The sequence below is a fragment of the Lepisma saccharinum genome, chromosome 1 (assembly GCF_977018435.1).
Source record: "Lepisma saccharinum chromosome 1, izLepSacc3.1, whole genome shotgun sequence".
In the NCBI taxonomy this organism is placed as follows: domain Eukaryota; kingdom Metazoa; phylum Arthropoda; class Insecta; order Zygentoma; family Lepismatidae; genus Lepisma; species Lepisma saccharinum.
Genome location: NC_139229.1, coordinates 115,614,889 through 115,636,792, shown reverse-complemented (window position 1 = coordinate 115,636,792; position 21,904 = coordinate 115,614,889). Strand labels below are relative to the sequence as shown.

Sequence of the window (21,904 nt, the reverse complement as noted above, 5' to 3'; positions counted from 1 at the left end):
ATGCAACTTTTCACTTGTATTGTATACTACAACTTGAATTCTTTTGCAAATGTAAACCCAAAAAGTTCAATTTTTAAGTGTCTTATTGATCATTAATCAGTCCCTCGTCAATTTACTGTGCAACAAGATAATTAAGAAATTCAGCAATATTATATGTTAACAGTGCCATAGGGTAGAGCAGGCTATATTGCTTTTTACTTCCACTGAAGACTTGAAGAGGTTTAGGCAGACATTCTAGAAAACCGTGGTGGGTTAGATATGACCTGGGGTAAAAAAATACAGGGCGCCCGATTGCCATGAAAACTTGAAATTTTTCACCTAGCGCCCAAATTTTCAAATCCAGTCCTTTTTTTTTTTTTTGTAATAATTCAATTTCGCGTATGTAAATATCCATTGCATTTTAAAAAAAATAATCAGTATAGTTACAGCCTTCGTTAGAAAGGCTACTCCGGTGGAAGATTTAATTACTTATAACCCAATATTGTATTAATGAATAAATTAGGCTACATTTCAAAATGTGTAGCTTTATTTTAGTTGAATTCATGACTTTCTTAGTCTGTATTTGCACAATAATAATAATACTCGTAATAATATGCTGCCTTCTGAGAAAATTGAGCTGGTGTTTAAAGTATTTTTAGTTTTATCTTCCGCTGGATATGACCCTCGTGCTGTAATTTGTGCGGCCCTGCGCCAGATTGTAGTTTTCTTAATTTATTTTGAGCAGCTAATGAATGGTGATTGAGGTTAATCACTTTGACTGTTCAGTTATTACGTTTAGAATCGATGTAAGTGCTAGTTTTGGCGGTCCTCACTGTCAGAACAAAGTTACGTCATGTGTTGGACGATGTTCTTTGCAAATTAAATACCGTCCATTTGTCTCGCATTTCTTATGTTTGTCATTTTTCTACCTATCAGAAAGTGATGAAAGAAATGAAGAAACAAACAACGAAACACTCATGCTTTCCCAGGTTTCTACCTGAGACATGTGGTTTCGTACCGCGCCACACTAACAAATATGTCGCAGAGGCTGGGGTATATTAGTGATATAACAGCCGTATTTAATATCGTAACACATATTTTTAAATGTAATCTTCATTGTACAAGTACTGTTTCATGGTTTATTAATGCTGTAGATGGTAACACGTCCACCCGTCGGGAAAGCCACAGCAACTTTCGCAATATTATCAAGTAATACTTAACAACTTTTTAAATAGTACCGTCGGCTTAAAAAACATAGCAATATGAATACATGTAATGGGGGAAAAGTTCATAGGACTGGAAAATGTGCACTATTTTCTAGGCTTCTCGTTTTATTTATTCTCGTATTAAAATGTGATCAGTACCACTCTCCGACTGCCTTACACCCCCCCCCCCCTTTCATCCTACAGACACCCATTTTACTAGATGTTGGGTGAACTCCAGAACCGCCTTATCCAGGATATGGTCTGTAAAATTTCCGCCTGAGTTCTCCTACTTCGAGAATCGAACCCGGCCCTCTCGCGTGGCAGCCACACGCCAGTTGTTGTAAATAATAACGAGATAACAAGAGTTATTACTATTCTTGTGTACGAATACCTAGATCCAGCAATTAATGACATTCTCTGCCACCACCCATATGCAGCTCTCCTCCCCATTTCCCCTCATATATCAGGGTGGTATATCTTTCTTTTTGCCTAAGATATAAGGTATATTAGCACCCGTGGAGCACATCGCGATTACACCCTTGGTACAGAAAACCCGCTCCCCCACCTTGTTTATTTCTTTACGCTCCGTGGGTATGTTCATAGAGCTGTGATACACGACACGCTCATGTTTCTTTGCTATAAACACGGAGAAGACGAGTCGACCTGTGCAGTGTCTGTCGATGCGCATCTGGCTTTTTTCTCTCGGCATACCGGTTGCAGCGTTCGTTCTTTATACCTTTTAAGGCAGACCTTACACTGCGTTCTGGAAGAATCTTCGTTTTTGTACTTGATAACGAAGACCTTTTTTTTTTATTTTACAAAAACAAAGACAAATTTCGAGTTTTATATATAACTTTTCAGAGAAAAGAATCAGGTCATACACACACTGATTTTTCGTAACATATATTTTCTTTTTTCTGTTTAGAATGGATCTGCTGTAGTGAAATTATTCTGCACGCTCTGTGCAAATAATACAGGCATTGAATTGTAACCCTGGAGGTAGAAAAAAGCACCAAGTACAGATTGATTCTAGCAACCATTTCTTACAGCAGTAGAGATAGGTGGAAATTTTTGTAGCTTACCCAATAGCATAATTGTTGTTTGTAAGCCCCTCCCCCAGATGGTGTAGTGTTAAATGCTAATACTACATTGTAATCAAGGGGTCCCAGGTTTGATACCCTGCTTAGACATGTAGTGGTTCGGAATAGGGATCGCCAAAAATATTTGGATTCGGAAACTTTACTATCCTGATTTCGGAGGGAAGAAATTTATAATATTTTTTTCACAGTTTCGGTGGTAGAATTTGTTAACAAAGCTCCTGATGTGCCATAAAATGTCTGGAGAGCCCCTCCAGAAAACTGTGCCCTGCTACGCCAGTGAGTTCTAAGGCAAAATGAAAAACAGGCGGAGAGTGTAAATCAGATGTGTTATCGAACCTGAGCAACAACTCCCAGCTTGCTTCTGATGGCCGTATACCTACACCACGGTAAAGAGAAGAGAACTCGTGCATTGTTAGTCAGTGGCCGTGTTTGTTTCGGGGGACACGTTGCGTGTTTTGCAGAATAAGAGAAACACCGTGGTCGAATGAAATCTCTTGTTTGATCTTTCCTCCGATAGAGAGACTTATTCGCAGGTGTTGTTCACCTTCGGGCGCCCTTTGTTTTCAAAATGCAGTTCCCTTCGATTCCCTCTTCCCCTTGGAAACAAGGGGAGAATAAGCAGTGTTTTCCACCTGCAATAGTTAAATTGCGGTGTTTGGGGGAGTGTCTTCTCCGTCCAGTGTTTACATTTGGTTCTTATTTTTAAGCAGAGGGGAGGGGCTTTTCTTCGAATAGATTGGGTATCCCACGTTCAAAGTCGGGAATTTCACGATTGGTCCAGCGTCCGAGTAAGAGCTGCAAGATCTCAGAAGCACGAGAATTATCGAAGATGTGTGCCTAAGATCTCGTGCAGGGTATAGGCGTCTTGGTATTACTGCAGTTGCTGAATTTTTATCGATATCTTAACGGTAATACGACAGATGTTGATCGAATAACTCCTCAGGCAACCCAAAATACTTGTCCTTGGCACTGTACGTATTGCCCGAACTTGCATACAGCATGGCAGCACACGTTCACGTAAGCCAGAACCTATACCTTCCCAGCAAATTACAGCAATTTATTTTGTTATAAAATACTTCCATGATTGTTGTATAACGTTAATTTCTCATAGTCGTGCGTGATATAAGTTCTTGTGTAATTATATAATGAAATACGCAGATGAAAAGCTAAGGAAAAGAAGCATACGTCAGTATAGTATAGAGAAATGAAGGTGTACAATCACCGGCAATAAAAATGGGACACCTTGATCCTGAAATACTTGCTTCCCAAGGAAGGCGTTATGTGTGTTGCCTAAATCTACGGCGATAAGTGGATATTGATAGTAAATTTTCAATGGCAACTTTTACCACCGCCATAAAGTTAAGGCAAAACACAACGCCTTGCAGGGAAGCGAGTATTTCAGAATCTAGGTTTCCCATTTTTATTGCCGGTGACTGTACGTGTAGGAACATGCTTTTGGAATAAGTGCATCAGAAGAGCCTAAGATGAATTTGTAACATTTATGCACTATCTTAGGATTGTACGGTTCATTGACAGGAAGGCCACGTTGTATAGTTCCATCAATCAACACGTTAATGCAACTGTTCGTTCATAAATAAATGTTAAAACATCTGAAGCATACAACTCGTAAAGAACTGCAAATACGTACATGTAAGGTGTCCACCACGTGGTCCGAAAACCCAAAATCTAACCATCACGCTTGGAGTATCGCATTCTCAACACTTAGCCAGTAGGACGGAATGTTATATACCTGCTTTAGACATTACACGTGCCTTCGAAATCTGTCCCTAACAATCATTTCTGCATAGGTTTTCACTGCGATTCCATTCATTGGAAACGATCTACACAAGGGACAAAAACACGTTATGCCATAGTGGGGTGTATCCACCTAAATAACCATATGATCGATTTTCAGATAACACAAATATCTATTTTTGAAGTGTTCCGAGTAAAATCATCACAACCCGACCATCGAGGCAGTGAACCGCTCTTGTACCCATCCAGCATGATTTGGTACTCAGTAGCACTGAATATAGGACAGTGGTTCCCAAAGTGTGCGCCGCGGCGCCCTGGAGAGCCTTGACTGGCGTACAGGGCGCCGCGAGAAGTTCCATTTATTCACTGAAATTATATGATTGCTATGTGCTTATTTAGTACTTTTTACATGTAAAATGTTTCTAAATTAGAAATATGTGTTCATTTTTTAACTTACAGCAAGCAACCTAATCACACTAATTGAGCGTTGCAAGTGTTAGATAGGTCTACATTCTGATTTGGGCGTCGTGAAACGAAAAAGTGTGGGAAGCACTGGTATACACGTAACTTGGAATTACCAACCGACTCCGTCGGGAGACTAGCGTACAAATATTATTTTTCGGTGGGAGCTGAAATTGTCAAAGCGGATATCACATGCCTGCGTTGTAGGTAGAGGCGGCATATATATTATAAAATATTTCGTAATTATCATTTTAACCTTAGTTTTTAAAATTTGATCGAAGACAAAAATGGTAATAGGGGCGGGGGAGGCGTCATTTTAAAGCGAATTTGCATTTAGCACCTTGGGTTTTCCGAGTTCTTGACTATTTTAATTTAAAATTGATTTTTCTGAGATTACGGGAGTGACTGTAGCCCCACCAGCTTCCCCTCTGCGTACGCATTGTCCTGAGGGATATATATATTTTTTATTTGTAGGTTTGAGAATTTCTCAATTGTTGATATACATAAATTATTGTGTATGCTGAACTTGGTACACGAGTTAAAGTACGCTGTTGTGTTGATCATTGACTTTAAAAAAAACTTGAATCATTTGACAAGGCAGTAGATTTAGGGAACAGACCATGCAAGGTGCCTTTTATCCAATCATAAGCGTCTCTTGATTTCTGACGTGTGAAAAATCCAATGAATTTGTTTCATAACCTCCGTGAAGAAAGGAGTGAGGGGAGGTAGGAGGGGGGGGGGGGAAGCACCGGGCCCTTGTGTGGAAAGCTTTTGAGAAGTAGGGAACTTTGTGTTAGTAGCTGTGATCCCCTTTAAAAGTTTGTCTGGAGAAGAAAGATTGATCGATAAGCGGCAGCAGAAACTGACCAGCGGAGTGAACTCGTCTTCCCAAGAGGTAAGAAGTGATTTTGTTGCCCGTGAAAGATGTCGGGATATAGATGACGCTTCGAGAGGAGTCTTGCGATGGTTTTCGTTTCGGTGACCGCGCCCTCCCCCCCCCCCCTTTTCCTCTTTCGAAAACTGTTCTACCGTGCGTTTTTGCCTCTCTTGCTCTACAAATGCAAACATGCAACAGGACCGTCCGTCTGTCAAAGCTTCCGTATATTATGGCTGGAAGGTGTTTGCAAGAACTACAGAATTCTTTACATGTTAGCTCTGTTAATTTACATGTTCGTTCTGCATATTTTTGTTTCTATACCAGAGCCACTAGCTTTCGGCTTGAACCCTTCCCTTTCACCTAGGTTATTGCGTCACTAGAGGAAGTAAGCAACGGGATTGGTCAATTGCGGAGTTGCCTTTCGTATGCCTCACAGAAGGCGCTCGAAAGAGCCAATCGGACGAGCATGTTCTTGAAATCTGCCCGCGCTCTTATACTATTGTAGGCCGGAAATACCACCAGTCGCGCTTTTAATTTTTCTCCCAATCGTATCTCCGTAAATTAACAGCGAGACCGGTATAATACGGTACATTTTCATATTTTTAGAATGAAAACAGCTTGTGAGGAAGATACAAATTCAACTGGTTCCGATTATGGATTAGGGGGGGGAGCGAGGAGGACAGTTGCCCCCCTCCCAGTTTTCGCCACTTTTGCCCCCACCAGTTTTGTGAGCCAATCGCCGCCACTGTATGGAAGGCACCATAATTCCTGTACCTAGGTATATTATTCACTTATTGGTGCCTACACTTATCATTTTTTTTTTCAGGGTGCATTCATAAAATTTGTTTAAATACTGCCAATTGAATTTTTTCTCCTGTTTTCATTTGCAGTATTTTTATGTATCTTGCACTTTTCAGATGGAAGTGGAGCACCTAATGCTGATCCATGGTCTGGCGGGCAGATTCAGCCATCATCCTATGCTAGTTATGGTCCTCCTGCTGTGCTCAGCAGTGGAACTAACCTACCACATTCAGCATATCCTACACCTATGCACCTCACGCATGACACAATGGTGAGTAGTAATATGCAAAGGGTCTGTTAAAAAGTATTGTGTATTTCCGAAATTATACAAAGTTTTGCCATCATCTGAATACCCCTTGAATTAAATAATTGACTGCTAAAATACTTGTTGTTCGTTAATCTTTTCTTACTTATTACTTCAGGAGCTAGTCATGCCAAATCTCAGCTTTCAGTATGTTGGTAGCATTGATGAATGATGTGCAAATTAATATTTTTGTCTCTCGCATGCAACTAAAATGTTCTAGTGCTCTTGGTGAACTGGTTGTCAAATGTAAATCTTCCTTTATACAGATACGCTTCAAATTATTAAATAAGCAATATATATTTATGCTCTTTGTAATAAAGGTAACAGTAGTACAAATGTGCATTATATTTAAGATGTTTTGGCTTTGTGCAAGTCCAGATGATACAATATTTGTTCTTTTCCACCAGGGTTATGCAACAATGTCTCCTGGCCAGGACTCATCTTCACTCATTGCTTCCGGTCTTCCTCCAATGTCGAGCTTCCGCGGCGGAAGTTCCGCAAGTAGTGCACCACCTCACCCGCCCACTGCCGTCCCCACGTCCAGTCCACTGTACAGTAGTCATAGCCCCGGCCATAGTCATGCGGCACCGCCACCACAAAGTGCACCTCAGACTGGGGACACACTGGGAAAAGCTCTTGCCTCAGTAAGTGCTGAAAGTTTAAAGCTATTCAAATATATCTTTAAGTGTCTTTACATGCTATATTGTTGGTTTCATTCTATTTTCTTTTCACATTCTTTCTGTTTGTAATCCATTTATCAGTTATTTGGTGTGTGTGTGCAGAACAGAAAGTTGCAGACTATAGGATTTGGGGAGGAAAATATTTTTTGTATTTCATACAAATATAATGCTTACATTATGAGTATACAGTCACAGACACTTGTGGCTTCTAGAAAGCTCATTGAAAATTAATGGGTTAGTTATGGTGTAGTGTCTTCAACTGTACATATTTGCATTCAAAATTATTCACATTTTGTTACTTATCATGGATGCCTAATTTTCTATTGATCAGTATTTGACTGTCTGTTTTAATTTATATTTTCTTTCCATGCTTGCACTATTTTGCACTAATTTGTAATTATGTGTATGGGGAGACAGTAAGCTCTGCAATAGTAGTTTGTCAGTGAAAATTCAATACATAATACCGGGTGTCCCAAAAGTTGCTTGACCGAGAAATAAATATTTGTATTTATTTATTAAATTATTGTTGATTTAATAACACAAGTATTGTTTTCAAACACAAATATTTATTTCTCGGTCCAGCAACTTTTGGGACACCTGGTATTCATAAACATATATTGTTTACATCAGTTCTTAGTAAATTTTGTTTTTGGTTTTGATATATATATATTGACAATCATATCAAAAACAATCTTTGAATTTTATGATTCATGTCTCTTCAAAATAGGATTTGCAAAATACATAATATTTGATGAGAAGACCAAACATTTAATGCAAATGAACTCGAAATTATGATTGTATAAAGTGAGTTGTTGTTGTTATACTTGTGCATGGGACAGATTGATATATTAGTTACATTGCATTGTTATATCCAGAGTGTGAATTGATGGAAGAATGCCAGGGCCTCTCTCTAGACAAAAATATTCCTGGCAAGAGAGGTAACAGGGATGATTTAACCCCCCCCCCCCCAAAGAAAATAATAAGTCACATTTGTACACAAACGCATTTCCTAAATATAAACTTGTTGATTAATCAAGTAATTGTTTATGGTATCAAATGTCATAAGTACATACAATCACTGACATTACTTTGAACTATTGTAAAATTCACAGTATGGTACAGTACATATTATCAAGAAATGGGTAACATTTTATGTGTTTGTTATTATTGTCTACAAAGGAGTACAAGTACAAGGTGTGTCCTTCATACATTAAATACTTGAGTAAGTAAGTACTAAAGGAATTTAAATATTCATTCCATAAAAACAGTTCACTTTGTTGAACAACAAGTTTTCCAAAATGCTTTAATGATCAAATATAGAAATTCAGTAGCACTAGCTGTGGAATACCAAATGTTACGGGAAGAGATTAGTGTTTGAAAAAGAATTATATATTATGCAGGTATTAATTATCTTAGTAGTTTTCCTCTAGTTATTGTTAATAGTGTGCATCTATCTGCCCCACAAACAGCTGGTTTAAATGCTGGATTGTTCAAATATTTCTGTCAGTAAGAATGGATAAACTATATGAATTGGTGTTAGAAAAGAATATCATAATTTTTCTGTGAGGTTTGTCGGTACGTTAGACTGAACAACTGGCTGCTGTTTCCAACTCAAATTTATGTAAGAAGATTCATTGGCTTAACAATTAAATGTTAATTTCTTCCAGATCTACCCAACAGATCAGAGTGCGAGTAGTTACAGCTCAAACCCCTCCACCCCTGTGAGTTCTCCGCCTCCGTTGACCAACAACAGTCAGCAGCAGTGGTCTGCCTCTCAGACTGGACCTGTAGCAGCACCCCATGCCCCACACACTACAACACCCACCTCACCGCATTATGGAGATCGAAATATCCACATGGTGAGTCATGCCAACATTCATGGTACTTCATGCATTTGCTTTCAAAGGTTTTAAAGATTACAACATATTTTCCCTTGAAATGCTGTATTTTTGCTTTATTGTTCATGCATTAGCTATGTCCATGAAAACAGTGGGAAAATACAGGTGAGTGATGCTCCTGTATGCAATGTGATCATGAAAAGGATATGTGTTTTGAGTAGCAACCTGTAAGGCACACTTTCATGCAAGTTTAACACTTTCATTATCAATCGAAGGAGCATTGTTCAGCAAGTTACTTCAAGAAAAATATATCTGTGTGCAAATACATTATTAAAATATAGATGTTTAATTATTCAAATAATCACTGCCATTTTAGTTGGGAGGCTATTTCTTTTGTTATCTATTGTGCAATGTATGCAAACATTGCTGCTTTGCAATTTAACAAATAAATTTACTAGTAAGCCCCACTACTCCAGATTGATAAACTCAATAATACTGTATAACATCAATGAAAAGATTGTAACTCAACATGGAGAAATTATACTGAACTTTGCACACATTTAAAAATTAATATTGTGGTACATTTCAAGCTGAGTGAACAAGTTTTAAGTAATAATTTGGTAGTCTGTGGATGTTGGCGTTAATAGGTTGTAATAATTCAGGTAATAAAGTTGTTTAATTCTGTTTTATGTGTGTGATTCTAGTGCAAAAAAATATATCTGGTGTAGTAAATACATTTGAACAACAGTTTTACTTGTAAGTTATCGTTTGCTCTTAACCAGTGTATGTAAAGAGTTATGTCACAATATGAATAATAAATTGTAGTGGTTGTTGTTGGATACTGCACTGCTTATGCATGGATTATTATTTTTGTGACTTATATTGAATTTACAGACCTAGCATGAATATTTTTTAATGCACATTTCAGTTTTTTGGGTGGATATTACATTTGTTTTGTTTAGTATTTTAATTGGTTGATGTGTGAGTAGTTAATGGTTTTAAAATTTAATTATGCAAGTGTATGAGGAGATTTGTTTGTGGGAACATTGCACATGCCTCTCGGACAGTTAAAAGAACAAAACAAAACAAAAAATCTATGTAAAAAATGCCCCTGCCTATGCTCTCAGGCCAAATTTTCTGTAATGTAAAACACAATAAAAAACTATGGTCTATAAAAAATACCCTTGCCTATGCCTTCAGGCCAAATTTTCTGTAGTGAAGACCACAAAATAGGGTGTAAGTATAATGCATAGATTCACTAGAGTGAGAGAACAGTACCTTCAATTTGTACTGCCTATTATCGTCTCCTATGCATTTTGAGGAACTCTTGTCTTCCTTGAGATACTTCAAAATTAGTCATGATCAGTTCCTGAAGTGAGGTGGGATGCAAGGCAACGTGTCCCTCAGTGCTCTTGCTACCATGTTAAAGCATAGGAGCATCCCAATGCATATACATTTCAATTCTGTCAAAATGCACTTAAGTATTGGAAAAACCAATTTGTCAGAGTTATAGCTTATGTATTTCTCCTTATGTTGCAATTGTAAATGTATCTTTGTCAGTTTTTAAGCTACATATGGTATACTAAAAATATCATTAATAAATATGTTTAGCTGACCTCAATTCTACGATGCCAGGGGTCGTGGGTTCAAATCCCAGCCAGGGCATAGGTGTTCTTTGTGAGTGCCCCTTCATCATATCATCACTCTTTGCAATTAGCCAAAAGTGGCAAAAAGCAAGGTAAAAGAAAGCAAATAAATCAACCAATAGATGTGTTTAACCTTCCATGTATTTCTTATGGAGAATGCTTCAACTTAAAGTATTCACTAAGCAAAACCTTTTCACTTTATCCCCCTGAAGTTTCACTGCATTTTATTTTTGTAGCCACTTTTGCCGTTGCTGTTTTTGTCATGAAGATTTTGGGCTGACATTTCTAAACATATTCCTAACAACATCATACCATATTAATTTATTTTCAGACAAATAAAAATATAACATTTTGTGACCTGCTGTTGCAAAATATGTCCACCTACATAACAGTTGGGCTGAAAAGTTCGTAGGCTAACAGTAAAAAATATTTTTTTTGACAAAATTCTATTTTATTATTCAATATAGTTGCCTTCGAGGGCGATACAACGATTATAGCTGTCATACAATTTTTCGATGCCATTTTTATAGTACGATTTCTCTTTAGCCTCAAAATAGGCCTCAGTTTCGGCGATTACCTCTTCATCAGTGCTAAATTTCTTTCCAGCGAGCATTCTTTTCAAGGTCTGCAAACAGGAAAAAGTCACTGGGGGCCAGATCTGGAGAATATGGTGGATGGGGAAGCAATTCGTAGTCTAATTCATATAATTTTGCCATCGTTTTCATTGATTTGTGACACGGTGCATTGTCTTGATGAAATAACACTTTTTTCTTCTTCAAATGGGGCCGTTTTTTCGTGATTTCATCCTTTAAACGCTCCAACAACGCTATGTAATAATCGCTGTTGATGGTCTGGCCCTTTTTGAGGTAATCGATGAATATAATACCATGCGCATCCCAGAATACTGATGCCATAACCTTGCCAGCCGACTGTTGCGTCTTTCCACGCTTTGGATTCGGTTCATCACGTGCAGTCCACTCGGCTGACTGTCGATTGGACTCTGGAGTGTAGTTATGGAGCCATGTTTCATCCATTGTAATATATCGACGGAAAAATTCGTGTTTATTACGGTTGAATATCGCTAAACATTGCTCCGAATCATCAAAACGTTGTTGCTTTTGATCGATTGTGAGCACGCGCGGCACCCATTTTGCACACAGCTTTCGCATGTTCAAATATTCATGCACAATATGTCCAACATGTTTCTTTGGTATTTTTAAAGTCTCAGCTATCTCGATCAACTTCACTTTACGATCATTTAAAATTATTTTGTGGACTTTTTTGATGTTTTCGTCGGTAACAGCCTCTTTGGGGCATCCACTGCGTGCATCATCTTCGATGCTCATTTCGCCTCGTTTAAATTTAGCAAACCACTTCTCAAAGGTTGATTTTCCTAGTGCAGAGTCCGAATAATGTTTATCAAGCCAAGCCTTGGCTTCAACAGTATTTTTTTTCGCCAAAAAGCAATGCTTTATTAACACACGAAATTATTTTTTATCCATTTTTTCACAATAACAAAAGCTGCTTCACTCACAATGCTATATCTCACGAACTAATTATCCGGCAGCTGTGAAATTTATACACATATCTTTTGAAGGTTAGTACTAAGTAAAAATCACATGGATTTAATTCTAGTAACGCCATCTATGAGTCAGCCTACGAACTTTTCAGCCCAACTGTTACATTTTTATCTCACAATTATATGGTAAGAGAACTGTCCTTGGGTGTACTTTGTATCCACATAATTCCAAATCTCCTCAGCATTGTTTACAAAAAAGTAGAAAAAATTTTCAGTTAAAATTGTTTCATAGAAGATTATTAAGTTTCATGTATTGTAAAGGCCTTGCAGTGCAGGTGCTTGCTTTTTTTTTTTTTTACTGCATGGGTACTAATGTTTGCCTTGCTTTTTTTTTCCTTTTTGTTTTGTTACGTCTTTGGTCTCCACACAACAGCCAGCCCCAGAACAACAAAGATTAGATGATGCTATAGGATTTCTCAGAGACCATGCAGAGGTAATGTTAGTTTGTATTTGTCACATCCCTTTCATTCATGGTTATAAATTATCTTTTTGGCATAAGTTGCTGCTGCGATGTGAATTCCATTATGTTAAGGCTGGATAAGTAATTGGCATTTAACTGCAGGAATCGGTTTTGTTTTCGTCCACTGCAAGCTGCAGGAATTCATAACAATGGACAACTGATTGCATCCTGGTGCATATTATATGTTTCTATCAAAGTTGAGCATTAGCATGTGTCTTTTTTCAGTTGGTAACTACAGAAAATGGCAACTAGGAAGAAAGAGACAAATTTGACGCTATTTTTTTTCTTCAAAGTTTTGAGTTCACTTTTTAACCTTTTCACACTTTACAGTTATCTACCAATAAGATGATCCACACAAAATAGAAGTGTAAACCTTATGAAGTCAGATCGTAATAACAAGACCTTTCTACCTTAAAATTGTTTGCTAGTTGTTGCATGAATGTACAACTTAAATTGATTATATGCTGCAATTTTGCTTTGAAAATTTACGAATTTTATGTAATTAATTCTGCATATACGAGGGCAAATCAAAAAGTCTTTGCACCTATTTTTTTTCTCTCTTGTTATAATTGTTATTACAAAAGTGAGATATACGAGCGATCCAGTAGGCTTTTCTTGGAACGGCCCTATTGTAACTTCCGATTTCTTCCATGGGCAAAGATGGCCAGAGTGCTCAGGAAGTCCACACCATATGAACAGCGAAGTGTTATTTGTTTCTTATGGTGCAAAGGACAAACCCACAGGGATATGGAGCCAGTGTATGGGGACAAGTGTGCAGTAGTGGTACAAGGAGTTTGAAAATGGACGGGTTGCCCTTGTGGACATCATCAAGAAGCTTAGGAACCCACCGACATGACACCTTGCAGTATTCCAACGAATCGTGAACAATGTCATAAACACTACCATAGGAAATGCCAAGTACAGTGGCAATGTCCTTCAGATGAACAGGTCGATCAGCTTTCACCATTTCATCAACACGGGTAATGTTGTCCGGTGTCGGTAAGGAATGAGGTCGGCTTGATTGCTCATTGTCCACATTTTCCCGTCCATTTTCAAACTCCTTGCACCACCACTGCACACTTCACACTGATAAACACTTGTCCCCGTACAGTGACTCCATTTCGCTGTGGATATCTGTGGCTGTTTGTCCTTTGCACCATAAAAAACTAATAACACTTCACTGCTCATGGCTTGGACTTCCTGAGCACTCCAGCCATCTTTGCCAACTGATAACAGCGCCGTGCCATGGAAGAAATCGGGAGTTACAATAGGGCCGTTCCTTTTAAAATTAATAAATATTTCAATTCCAAATATAAAAAAAGGCATGATTAACTTGTTATAAATTTCTGCAGCTGGATTAAAATATTGTAGATGTATTCCTTAGATTATAATAATATTTGTAGCTTAGCTTTGTAATTTTTAGTTAATTTGTTTTGTTTAATTTTATGAGTACTTAATAGCAGCAGCCACTAGTTCATGATAGTTGCCCAAGTTATAATAATACAGCTACTATACGTAATCCTTAGGACAAGAGGCACACATATGTATGAAAAGGCTGATAACTATCAACATTGGGAGATATATTCCAGAACGTATTATTAAGCTTATTGTGTGTAAAACCTCCCAATGTATGTGGTTCTATTAAATACTCCATTAATTTGCATAGTACACATCACCAAACCTTGTAAGAATAGTAAACCTACTCGATTCACCAAGGCTTCAATGCTGCATTCACATGGGAAAATTTTGGTATACTTTCCTCCATTCCATTGATATCTATACTGTAATCAAGTGTATAGATGAAATTTTTGCTAGTAACAAATAATATGCCAATATGAATATGAATTGCAAGTTAAAAGAAGAAATTTACTTATTATGCTAATCAATGTGTATGAAACCAACAAATAACAAATAAATACATTTATATGCAAGAAAAATTAAATTTTTGAATGAAAGTAATGTAAATATTCTTTTAACTTACTACAACTGTAGTTGTAACTGTTTAATTAAATAATAACTTATGTTACAAAATATCAAATATTTTAGAATTCTTTTAAGTCTTTATTTATAAGAATACGATAAACATGTAATCATTCCCCCAGGGACATTTACTATGTTGAATTTCATTGAGTCATTAAATATGCATATGTTTATGCCACTTTCTTGCTCTGATTTTTGATTTCTCGATAATATGTAGAAAACAGAAATTGTCAGTATTATATGCTTACAGTACATTCAAGTGAATGTGTCCTACCAATCAAATCTCACATAAAAGTGATCATGGCAAAATCTGTTTTATCACTCTTTTCATACATATTTGTTGAACTCTTAAATTCAGTAAAAAGAGGTAATTACACACATGATTTTTCTTTTACTCAGTAAGAATATTATTAAAATGCTGTTTCATACTTGACAGAATTTAAAAAGCTACGGTGTTTTCGTTAAAGAAGAAAGGAAAAGTGATAGGCTGCATGGGAACTATGATTTTCAGGTGGGCATTAAACATTTGATAGAAGGAAATGATAGATTTTATTAGTTTTATGTTTTTATTATTTAATGCAGGATATTGCATTGCCGAAACTGTGCTTGGAAAAGACATACTAGAGACATACTTTTATCTGCTGTGTAGCAGGCATTTTGTTACTTTATTTCACACACTGATTCTGTCCATAGGGGAATAAATTTTAAAATTATAAGATGATGTAATTTTTTTTTAATTTAAAGTTTGTTATGAACAGCTTTGTTCTTCTGTATCATTTAAACTTTTTTCTGTTTGCTTTGAGGCTTTCTTTAATAGCAAAGCACACATGGTTATGCACCACATATTTAATTAACAGTGAATATTGTACTCATGCTCTGTGTGTATATATAATATGCAATAAGCATAACTTCAGTACAATGTTAAATGTAATAAGGAATATTTAGAAAATATTTGCCTGAAACTGGAGTTGGTATGTATTTGTATCATGAAAGTGATGCCATTGTAATATTATTTGTGTGCTATTTTAGACTGTTTGTTTATGAGAATTTGAGGTTTAACCATTTTATGAAGGTGACTAAACCCTGTGAGAGTCAAGACCTATTTGCACTGATATTGGTATCATGATTGAAGTATTTATACATTTTGATTCACTTTACCCAAAAAAAAAAAAAAAAACCTAGTTACATGCCAACAAGTTGAAGGTTAGATGAAAAGCTCATTTTGTTCATCTTGGTAAACTATAAAAATTAATTCTTTCAATGTATCTTGGAAGTGAACACAAGGTATTTTTCATTAATTTCACTGAAATAAGTTAACCTTTCTCACTCTTCAGCAGGCAAATTATTCTTGAATTGTACATGATATTTCCACGAAAATTATGGAAAATGATACACAGATAAGAAGAATATAATGATTGCTATGCTATGGTTCTCATCAATGCTAGTTATTAAGTCATACCATGTCAACGAAATTTTTTGGACAAGAAAGCTTAAATTGACATATAAGTTCTCAAAACATTCTGGAGAATATCAAATCTCCATTTCTTCTGTTGTAATGTGGTGCAAATAGTACAGTATTCTCTCTTGCATGTATCGGAAGAAACTCGTTGCTTGACTTATTATTTTTCAGTAGATTTTCCTGCAGTGTAGTGGTCGTTTTCCACGTAATGCCATGCATGTGCATAATGTTAGTCTTGTATGGATGATTGAAATCATATGTGTTATACTTAGAAGTAAATATAAAAATAATTTCATTGTTGATAACAAAACACAATGGGATGTTTTTGTCTAATTGCACATAGCCACTTTATATTTTAGGTCTTGCCCTATGGTAAAGTGTTAATCCTACAAGATTGAATACATGGCAGCTTGAGGTGGCTGTTTTGACCATTTAATGCAAGAGGGACATCACTAATACTCATTTCCCTCCTCCCTCTATTAAAGTTGTTCAGTACTGTAAGAAAAATTATCCCCCCCTCCATTAGCCCCTAACATAAAATTCTCCAACCAACATTGTGAGTGTACCAACATTGCATTTGTTATCAAGCATAATATAACAATATATAAACAAGACAATTGGTCAAAGATACTGATTTCATTATAGTATGATCCTTTTTCATACAGAGAGGAGAACCATTGACCAGTACTGTACTGGTATAGGTCGATAATGATGTAGATTTCTTGGCTTGATAATTTTACTCATCCTATTTATATTTTGTTATTGTTCTTATTAATGTTGTCATGTTTTGTGTACCCAGTTTTCATAAGATTAATAACTAATATGGAGCTTATTTTTGCACCAGTCATACACTCCTTAAGGAGGTAATGGGTCATTCAGGTTCTTCGAATTTTTTAAAAAATTTTGTATGGGCAAGAACTTCATATAGCTACAAGCTTATTCAAAACATCTTGAGATGTGAAATCTTGAGATGAAATTATCTTTTAAGGAAACAAGGTTGTGATTTGTTATTAATAGACCTGTTTCTTGTGGGCAGGACTCTAGTGTAATTCTAAGGAAAGATTTGTATGTCTATATGAATCTTGCATTCAGTGTTTATACCCTGTATATAGTTCTTGTCAAGTTTGCTGGTGTCTATGTGAATTGTATGTGATAAAGTTTTAAAAGAAGAGCACCTACGTAGTGTAATACAAGGGCTATTCAGAAATCAACTTCCAATTAGCTTGTCAAAAGCAATACATAACCGCAACAACACGGTGCATGTGCAGTAGTAGTAGTAATGTGTAAATGCACTCCACACATAACCACAGTCCATTTGCTTCAACAGTGCGCGAGTAGGAACTGACGAACATGGACGCTCGTGTTAGTGCTCCTGCCAGGTTCAATCCCCTGTGTGAGCTCCAAAATTCCAGTGTTGGATCCAGCATCACGACGACAATTGGGGAGCTACTTGAAATGAACAGAACTGGACAAAGTGAGAAAACAGAGGAGGAGGGGGAGAGTCACTGGATAACTACACATCAGCGGATGTAAGGCTGCACATGCCCTGGCCCACAAAGATTGGTTGCACCTTGAAATTTAGTGTAGTTAGTTTTACAAAAACACAGCCAGGGCCTCCTCAGTGGAATCATGACAAGTAGGGATCTTGATTGTGTGTGGTGAACAGCACACTTCAACCACCTTTATCCATCCACCCATCTGATAGAAGAGTTGCTTCCATAGGTCACTATGTGGAAGCCTTTTGAATAAGAATGAATTCCTGAGATTTGTACATTTGCTGTGATTTTGTAAATGGAATACCCTTAATTATCTTCTACAGGGTGGCGACAGACCTGGAAAACCGGGAAAAGTCAGGGAATTTGAGGTGTCAAAAAAAGTCAGGGAAATGTCAGGGAATTTCGTCTTCAATGACTTCTTTAAAATTTTTATTTTATTTTATTTTATTTAAAGATATTGTTATGGAACTCTGCACGGGAACAGGAAATCTCGTTCGTAAGTTTCGGCCTCAACTTTTAGGCCCCTTTTATGAACAACACAACCACGGCGCCAGAAACCAGTGATGGTAGGAGGAGAGAGAGAGAGAGAGAGAGAGACATTTCTCTCGCCCGGGCTTCTCTGCGGGAATTTTAAATTCGAACACTCTTTGGAGGAAAATTGTTATAACTCGGGCACTATGGAAGCAATCTACTTCGGATAAATTTTGTTTATTCAGCTAAGACATCAGCGCATGCAACCGTGTACAATTCAAAACACCGGACCGAGAAAGGGGGGCTTGGGGGGGGGACGTCCCCCGAATTTCAATGGAAAACACACAAAAATCCGGAGTTTGCCCCCCTCTTCTCCCACTATTTTGGGGAGAAGGCGCGAATCTTAGTATTCTTATCAAATAATGGACATTTCTCAATAGAATGAAACATGTTTCATGTTCTTGGGTGCCATACAAGTTGAATAATAAGCCAAAATGTGATATTTTTTTTACGAAAAATAGGTAATTTGCAATTTTGGAGGAAAATTGTTATAACTCAAGCGCTATGGGAGCAATCTACTTCGGATAAGTTTTGTTTTTCAGCTAGAACATCATAGCATGCAACAGTGTACAATTCAGTACGCCGGACCGAGGAAGGAGGCTTGGGGGCACGACCCCGAATTTCAATGGAAAAATAAAAAATCTGGAGGTTGCTCCTTCTTCCCCCGCTATTTTTGGGAGAAGGCACAAACCTTAGTATTCTCTTCAAAGAATTGACGTTTCCAAAGAGAATGAAAAATGTTTCATGTTTTTGGGTGCCATACAAGTTGAATAATAGACCAAAATGTGAAACTCTGTTTTTACGAAAAATAGGTAATTTGCATATTGCTCAGAAAATTGTTATAACTCGGGCACTATGGGAGAAATCTACTTCGGATAAGTTTTGTTTTGCAGCTAAAACATCAGAGAATGCAACCATGTACAATTCAGAATGCCGAATCGAGGAAGGGGGCTTTGGGGGGTGCGACCCCCGAATTTCAATGGAAAAACCATAAAAATCTGGAGTTTGCTCCCTCTTCTCCCGCTATTTAGAAAGAAGGCACGAACTTTAGTATTCTTATCAAATAATGGACATTTCTCAAGAGAACATAACATGTTTCATGTTATTAGGTGCCATACAAGTTGAATAATAAGCCAAAATGTGATTTTTTTTTACGAAAAATAGGTAATTTGCATTTTTGGAGGAAAATTGTTATAACTCGGGCACTATGGGATCAATCTACTTCGGATAAGTTTTGTTTTTCAGCTAAAACATCATAGCATGCAACCATGTACAATTCAGAACGCCGAACGGAGGAAGGGGGGTTTGGGGCGCGACCACCGAATTTCAATGAAAGAAAAACAAAAAAATCTGGAGTTTGCCCCCTCTTCTCCCGCTATTTTGGGGAGAAGGCACAAGCCTTAGTATTCTTCAAAGAATGGACGTTTCGAAAGAGATTGAAACATGTTTCATGTTTCTGGGTGCCATACAAGTTGAATAATGGGCCAAAATGTAAAAAACTGTTCGGAAATGTGGCATAGATATGTTGCAGAGAGGGGGGACAGGGGGAGAGGTTGTTCATCAATATGAATTTCCCAGGCTTGCTCCGGACCTGTGTCAGAGTTTCCACCCAAACATAAGAGTATGAAGGCCCAAAAGCACATTCATTTCGTAATCAGCACCATGATACCATTAGGTATCATCGGGGGAGTAAAGGTTTAGCCTCTAAATATTACGTGGAAAATGCATTGAATTATCATTTTTTCCTTGTCCGTATGGGAGTAGTAAGGGGACTTGTCAACAGATGGAGGGGATAGGAGTGGGTGGTGCCGTCCGATAGTTGTCGGACGTCGTAGTAAGGCATTTTGTTGGGCAAACTGAAGGAACATGGAAACAAATAGGTTCCATTGATACTTAACGATTTTTGTCGAATATCGCCACCCGACAAAGTATCTCACCACAATATGCGACAGAAATTGCATGGACTACAATATCCAACAAAAATCGAATGCATAAACAAGAAGAGCTTTAGACTGCAAATGACATTGCACTATTCTTAAATATCAAGAAGAATCCAACCAAATGGGGATATATATTGAATACTATCACGAAAAAGTGAAACATAAAACTGCATTGATGAACGTTATAAAAATTTACAAGTGCATACTCCCAACCTCAAATTTACTGCAACACTAGTATTGCAATGAAATTAACGCCACTCACTGTCCTGTCTGTTTTAAACTCATGAGAGATGGTCATTTATCTCTCACTGAGTAAGGTCAATGTTCAATATTATGAAATAAAATACTAATAATAAATACGTAAATATTTTAATATCATATTTACTCGAATCATTCAATCATAAAAGCAAATCTCTTTCTTCAAAAATTGACGTTTCTCTTCCAGCCCTGCTAAATTTTCACTTTCCATCTTCTGATTTATACGAGGGGTGGCCAGAAAGTAATTTTCAATTAGTAGGGACATTGATTTTCCTCAAACGCCAAAACCGTGAAAAATGATAATTCCTGCAAAGTTATGTTCAGGAATGTGCAGTGATGTCTGGACACATTTTTCGCCCGTTCGAAATAATGCGAATATGCGAATTGTTGGCGTTTTCAGTGATTTTTTTAAAAGAAATGTCCTAAAACAAAGAAATATTCCATGAAATCCAACATTCTTGTCTTTTCTAGGCCATGTTTGTGTACATAGAACATGAAAGTTTTCCAACATTTTACTCAAGAGTAAACTATAGAGTTATACGTACATGGAATAATTACGACAGGCATATAAGTCGTGTATTTCCCACGATTTTTTCAACTTCTATCGAAACCATTTGCATCACAGAGCAAAGTGGCAGGGTTCTAACAGGAGATCGAGTGCGTATCTACCGTCACACGGAGCCACATCTTCGTATTTTTCGCACGAGATATATTTTGAATTACGAAGCTAAGTGCGCACCATCGGCATTTGTCGAGCGAGTAATAATGGAGCTTAGTCGTTAGGGCGTCTGACTACTATGCGAGAGACCCGGGGTCGATCTCCTGCGGGGGAGAACAGGGATGTTTTCCACCTATTCAAACTGCTCCGGCGCCCACTTTGAGGGATAAAGATAGCCAGGAGCGTGGTGCTGATCACATCACCCATACCTTCAGCCGTGATCAAGTAAATTTTGGGGTCCTAACTCCACAACCTCTACTATACACCTTCATGGAAAAGTGAAGGGCAGCACTTTACTTTTACTTCCTCAAAAATCTGTTCCAACATATCAAACTGTCACGAAAATACGTAGACCATGTGACCTACAATTTAAAATAATAGTTTAATAGTATTACGATTCGGTATATTTGGCAAATAAATGTTCTAAAACAAAAACGCGAATTTTGGGAAACGTAACACTAACAAGTCAAAAAAGATAATGCCAATTTTTGGTGCCATAATATATCGGTATCTGTCACGTGAGATTGACTGATTTTAATTTTATGGGTGCGTCGCCACTTATGGTCATTATGCACCCTTCAGTATATACGGGGAAAATTCCATTATCTAAAATCCTTACCTTAAAATTAAAAAAGGGGTATGGAAAATAACTTTCAAGATATCAAACTCTCACGAAGAGGCGCAAGCCATGTGACTTACAATTTTAAACATTAGTTTAAAAATACCATGAAGGTATAATTTCAGAAATTTGCTGGTGGCTCTGTGCCAAATTCTGAGCGTGCAATGTAGGCTACATCCCAGTCGGTGGGAGACTGTATGAGAGCTGCAATCTTTAA

General features: G+C 37.3%; 1 protein-coding gene across 17 annotated transcripts in view; it reads left to right on the top strand.

Moving 5' to 3' along the window:
- The window catches only part of da (transcription factor daughterless), a 338,039-nt gene that overhangs the window by 293,911 nt on the left and 22,224 nt on the right, over positions 1–21,904 (top strand). For 15 of the 17 annotated variants that reach the window (XM_083137037.1, XM_083137007.1, XM_083136998.1 and 12 more), the window contains 5 exons: positions 6,296–6,450; positions 6,891–7,127; positions 8,831–9,022; positions 12,600–12,659; positions 15,103–15,177. In XM_083137037.1, the coding sequence (XP_082993163.1) occupies positions 6,296–6,450; positions 6,891–7,127; positions 8,831–9,022; positions 12,600–12,659; positions 15,103–15,177 (719 nt within the window). The remainder of the gene's footprint in view (positions 1–6,295; positions 6,451–6,890; positions 7,128–8,830; positions 9,023–12,599; positions 12,660–15,102; positions 15,178–21,904) is intronic. The other 2 variants (XM_083137010.1, XM_083137022.1) reach the window with 2 other exon arrangements.